This window comes from Herpailurus yagouaroundi, unplaced genomic scaffold (assembly GCF_014898765.1).
Source record: "Herpailurus yagouaroundi ecotype Mexico unplaced genomic scaffold, PumYag 100, whole genome shotgun sequence".
In the NCBI taxonomy this organism is placed as follows: Eukaryota; Metazoa; Chordata; class Mammalia; order Carnivora; family Felidae; genus Herpailurus; species Herpailurus yagouaroundi.
Window position 1 is genome coordinate 41,623,363 of NW_024412391.1, and position 6,000 is coordinate 41,629,362.

Sequence of the window (6,000 nt, forward strand, 5' to 3'; positions counted from 1 at the left end):
AAAGTAATCCTTCAAAAAAAAGTTCTGTAGACAGATGGGGGGGGTGCACAGTAGTGCAGATGTCCTTATGCCACTGACCTCGTACACCCAAAAATGGCTGCAATGGCAAACGTTGTGTTATGTGTATTTTACTATAATTTTAAAAGAGTTTTCCAAAAAAGATTCTCAAAGTCCTAGTTTTTTAAATTGAATTCAATTTTTATCTGAGAGAGAGAGTGTGTACACGAGCAGGGGAGAGGGAGAAAGAGAGAGAGAACCTCCAGCAGGCTCCACACTCAGCTTGGAGCCCTCCACGGGACTTGATCCCACGACCCTGGGATCATGAGCCAAAATCACGAGTCGGACGCTCAACCGACTGAGCCACCCAGACGCCCCAGCTTCCTAGTTTTTAAAAGAAGTTATTCTCCAAGGTGCAGCTCACCCGCCCCTCCCCGCCAAGCTTTGGCAAATAACGTTACAAGACATCGATTCAAACGAGACCCACACCCAATATATGCCCACAGCAGCCACTAGTGACGGGTTGCGTATAAAATCCAAGGCTCTGTTTTGCTGAAGGGAAGGGGAAGGAACGTGGCAGTTAGACGCCCATCTGCTTCCCAAGCATGTATTTGCCAACTTGCAACGAGTCTAGTTTGTCCTGAAGGAAGGGACACCTTGTAGGGAAATTGGCGTTTGCATTTGCGTGGACCGGGTGAGCTTTTTTTCTTGTGCTTGGCATGGTGGACTGTATAAAAAGCATAGAAAGAAGGGCGCCATCAGCAGTAAACCCAAGGGATTTCAGAAAGCATCTCAAGAGAAGGGCAGTCTCACCATCCATAGGCTTTGCACTTCCGTGCCACAGAAATGTCCATTTTGACATGTCAGAGTCACCTGGTGTTTTCACCTCCGTCTTCCCTGCCGGATGTTTCCGTGGAACCGTGAGTGCTTCCGCTCCACCGCACTGACTTTTGTCCGGGGCTGTCTATTGAGGTTCCCAGCAGTGCCTGTCTTCCAGGTGGATGACAGTAAGCCCGGAGGGAAAATGCCACTCGGTGCGTTGTTTCGGGGCTCTCTGGCAACTAGAAGGCGGAGGGAGAGAGGGGCGTGTGTTTGAGCCCTTCTGCACAAAATGCCACGGAGATGAGACGGACAAGAGTGGGTGGGCTCTGACATTGAGACATGACCGTTGCTTTGAGTCAAGGCCGTGTTAGGAAGTGGGGGACGGCTGCTGACGGCGGCTTCTCCATTCTGGGACTAACTGGGCAAATGGAAGCTTTTCACTGTCACACGCTCTAAGCGAGTGGAAGAAGAAATCTCAGCAGCTCAGAAGAAAGTACGTCGGGCGATGGACACGGCACGTGTTTATTCACTGATCGTTCGTCCATTCAGCAAACATTTACGGGGGTGCCTCCTGTGTCCCAGGCGTTGAAGCCTGGTGATGAGCCCAGTTCTCACTCCCGGGAGATCGTGGTCCAATGGGGGACACGGGCAAGGAGACAGACCCTTACAGGACAGGAAGAGAACAACCACGGCAGAAGTAAAGGCATGGACAGTGAGCCCAGAGGAAAGGTTCAAAGAGGCCCGGAGATGGGTGCGTGTTGACCAAGTGCCGAGGAAGGGCAAGGTGGAGTATCATGGGTTGGAAGAGTGCAATTAATTCAGTTTGGCTAAAGAGAAAGGGAGACTTTGGGGGGCCTGGCGGGAGGTGGGGCAAGCAAGAGCCTCGTACTCAGGTTACAAAAGGCCTTTCCTGAATATCACTCAAGAGTCTGGATTTTATCCTAAAGGCAGTGAGGAGGTAGGTATGCCAAGCAGAGCAGTACCATAACCGCACTGGCATTCTAGAATGATCCCTGCGGCAGCCCTGGGGAAACAGATCGAATGGGGTGGGTAGGCCCCTGAGAGGCTTTCTTGTGCATCGTAGTGACTCTCGCTGTTCCCGCCCTTCCTCAGGAGCAAGGTCGCAAGCTGAGGAAGACCATGCTGGAACTAGAGAAGCAAGGCCTGGAAGCCATGGAAGAAATTCTGACCAGCTCTGACCCTCTGGACCCCACTGAAGTGGGGGATCTTTTCTATGACTGTGTTGACACTGAGATTAAGTTCTTTAAGTGAAGTAAGCATTCCCTCTCCCCTTCTTATTTAAACGTTCCCACCTTACTAAATTACCAGCAAAACAAACCACTCTCCTGTTTGAGTAAAACGAGAAAGTTCAGACGTGTGAAAGTCACACTCTCGTGTTCTGCCCTCAATCCCAGCAACGTCCCCTTCTTCTACAACGTAGCTCCCCCTTTGCAGTGTAACGTGCATCCATTTGCCTGTCTTTCGATTGTGTGACTACTTGTGGATTTTCTGCTGCTGTATTTCAGTGACCGTGGACACACTAGCCTTCTCACGGAGGACGAGCGTTCGTCAGGCCTTCACAGGGGGCTCCACAGTGCTGAGTGTGCACGAAAAGCAACATCTATTGAAGTCTTAGTCATTCTTTCAGCAAGGGTTCCTTTCAGGTTACCAAAAGGCCTGGGGCTTTTGTGCGTGAACTTGAGGGGGAAGCTTCCCGGCCTCCCCTTCACACGAGTGCGAGCCGGTTGTGCAGAACGTCTGCAGATGTGTCTGCTGAAGGACACAACCAATGGGAAGGCACAAAGGGGGCTCCTCTCTAGTCGCAGCTCATCTGATTCTCGTGGTTCTAAGGGGCCTGTCCTCTGTCTGCTGCGCTTGTGCGCAGTGGGCCCACAGACGGCTCCTGAGCACGGGAGAGCTGGTTAGCGGAGTTAGCTAGAACTGCCCGTGTTGGAGATTCCGAGGCAGCTATGCGCGTGGCCTCCCCACATCCCCACGTGGCTCTCCCCAAAGGCCCGAGGCTCTCGCTGCTCAGCAGCACGCCCACCCCTTGGCCTTGCGTAGAAACGATTTCGGGCCTGGTTATGGCCATCTACTCCGGGATTAAATGGCCCTGTGGCATGGTTCTCCCCCGCCACAAAGCTGCGTATCTCTCCAGCTAATGAGGGAGAGAAAAGGAGAGACCGTTGGCTGTTCAGATGCTAGTTAAAGTAGCTGGAATCCGAGCAGCGACTACATTATCTCAGCGGAGACTTTAATTAAACTGATTTGTTTCCAGTGTCGCGTTCACACGAAGTATTTGACTTACCACCAGAGCACAGAAGAGCATGTGAGGAAGACCAGATGGGCCGGGCATCGGGGCGACAGAGGGCAAGGAGGTGGCAGATGGAGGCAGAAGCAGGTCGCCGCAGGGTAGCGATCCAACCCCAGCCTTCCTGCCCGGCTTGTTGTATGCCACAAGGCTATGTACGATGCACCTGGCTCTCCCTGGCCCTCCCTTCGTTCCTCGTGCCCCGTGTCCCGGTAGCTGCCCTCACGGCGAAGGCAGCCGCGGTGGGCAAGGGTAGGGGGGGCTCCCCTCCAGCTAGCGAAACTCTCACCCACTCCGGAGATGGACAGGGGGCAGAGATGACGAAGGGACGTATATGCGGGTCAGCAGCTCCTGGAAGAAGGGCAGCCCCACTATTCCAGCCTCACCCCCACCGCTGGGGCCCCGTCGTGCTCCGTCACTGGTAGGAATTTGCAAGTGGAAATACTGGGAGTGTCAGTAATCTTCGAAGTGACCTTGGGTTCGGGACTCTGCACCGACAGTGGTGCACGACAGGCAATAAGGGCCGGAGGGGACGTGGGTCTCACACACAGATGCAGACACGGAGGGTCACGAGTTTTATCGGGACACAGCTGGTTTCTCTACCAGCTCCCCTCCAAGGGTGTAGGTATAAAGGCACCACGAGCTTTTGGTCCAGCAGTTTTGTGAGTTCTGTACGTAAAATCACAGACGACAAGCGGTGGGAGATGGGAGGGATGTTTGAGAGCTGACAGGGTCAACACGGCCATTCGTGGCGGCTCGTAGCTGCCGTGACCCAATCAGGGCTTTCATGGGTGACGAACTCAGGGTCTTCTGGTAGATGGAGCAGCCATTCTCAGAGCATCTGTCTACAGGTGCTAGGTTGAGGGAGGGGAGGTTTGGAGGTGACGTTTTTGGTGCCTCACCCCGCCCAAGTCCACCTGCTAGGTGGTTATTTAAAACAAGGGGATGTGTTAAGCCACCCTAAGATTTCACCCGGTGGTTTCACCTCTACCTATTATAGAAACATTTCATCGGACCTGACGTGCCTGAGATACCCAAGGTGATTTGGGGTTTACCAAAAGAAGTCTGGTGAGAATAGATTACACAGGGGTCTGCTTTCATTATTATGGGCCAAACATTATTGTGGGCCAGCCAGTCTATGCGATTTCCTAACCACCATGAAGTGGGAAATACAATGGCTACTTCTCTTAGGGGACGCTGACCTTTGTCCAGCGTCTCAAAGAAGGGCCAACCCTAAATGAGAATTGTCTGGGCTAATGGTGTGCATCACAATTGTGGTGCCCCAGTCTTGGGCCACCATGGGCCATGGCAGCCCTCCATGGCTAGGCCGGGCAAGAAGTTCAACGGGGGCTGGGCCACTTCTGTCAGGCACAGAGGGGGTCTATGTACCAAACCCCCAATAATAGCGTGGGTGAATTCTTTGCGCATTTGGGCGGTGTGGAGAAAGACGAGGAGAGTAGAGAATCTGTTGATGTGGCTGGACTCCCTTCTAGTGACTTCTTTCTACTTACGTCCACTGCTTGAAATTCGTTCTTGGATTTTGAACAGGCTGTTGGGGGAAGGTATGGTTCTTTTTAAATTCTCCAAACAGACCCCGCTTTTTGAAAAATGCTTATCATTAACATGGATGAATTCTTGACCAGGGATTGCTTTTCTAAAGGCAATACGGAGAAAATGAATATTCAAGAGGAACTAAGAAAACAAGGGTTAAAGGTCAGTGTGTAAATAGCTTCCTGAAAGAACCATTTGTGTGTCCATTAAGACTTGGATGGGGGAGGTGTGCGTGCTTTGTGCAGCAAGAAGACATGGCTGTAAAGGATGGAATTTCTCCCCCAGTCCCATGCCCCGTAACCAACCATAAGCCGCTTAGTCTTGTCTAGTAGCTGGCATTGCCGTAGATGAAGACAGCCCTCATCCTCTAAGGGAGCAGAGGCTCCAGTAAAAGTAAATTAGCAAAGCAGAGGTAGTACTCTTCCTTCTTGGAGGTGGTTTGGAACTTTCAGTAGAATAAGCATATACTTGAAATTCTGGTGATTCTTTAGTGCCCAATAACATAAGACACAGTGTTCTTATTAGACGGTCTTCCTTACAAGCTAACAGAGCAGGTGTGTGCCTAGTAGATACTAGCAGTGAAGTTCCTTCACTATTGGGTGAATTGCTAGGTATAAAAAAAAGAATTGCCAACCAGGCAAACTACTTTGCTCCCTAACTTGTGTCATCCCGCACTGGTACAGGTGTCGCACAGCTCTGGCCGGCCCCAGCAGGGAAGCCGGGTGGGACCAATGTGTCTGCTATGAAACCACTCACTGCATCCTTGACTAAAGAACAGTCAAGTCATTTGTCGGGGAGGTCTTCAGCTGAGCTCGCAGGTTTAGGCAGGAAGCACACGGAGGAAGGAGGGAGGGGGGAGCCCCCCTGGCTGGCCGTTCCCGTACGGAGGGGGTGGGGTGGCAGGTCACGTGCATCTGCTGTCCCAGCACCACCCTGTGCCTCCCTGTGGCTGTGGCGTTTCATTCCGCACGGTCCCAAGCCCCAGCTCTCCTCCTACGGTTTGTGCCAAACGTGCCGTATCTGACCGACTCCCAACATTCCGAGATGTCACCTGCAGATTTCTCATGGGAATGCATTACGTATGTGTTTGCAGTCGTGCTGTGAGAAGTTCCATGTGTGAGCTGGAAAATGCTATTGGCAGGGAATACTGACAAAGAGAATCTTTCTGTTTCCTGCAGTGGGAACCGACCGTGTAGTCTTAACAGCCTTTTGTACAAATATCGACAAACCAGATAACTTCCCTATCCAGTGCTTGCCCTTGGAATTGTCTCTAAATACATCAAGCATACAATAAAAAAAAAAAAAAATACTGAAATTAA

The 6,000-nt window shown here is 51.7% G+C and overlaps 1 protein-coding gene across 3 annotated transcripts in view; it reads left to right on the plus strand.

The window, feature by feature from the left end:
- The window catches only part of SCRN1 (secernin 1), a 62,380-nt gene extending 56,380 nt beyond the window's left edge, over positions 1 to 6,000 (plus strand). For all 3 annotated transcript variants that reach the window (XM_040472354.1, XM_040472355.1, XM_040472356.1), the window contains one exon: positions 1,933 to 6,000. In XM_040472354.1, the coding sequence (XP_040328288.1) occupies positions 1,933 to 2,091 (159 nt within the window). In that variant the 3' untranslated portion in view covers positions 2,092 to 6,000. The remainder of the gene's footprint in view (positions 1 to 1,932) is intronic.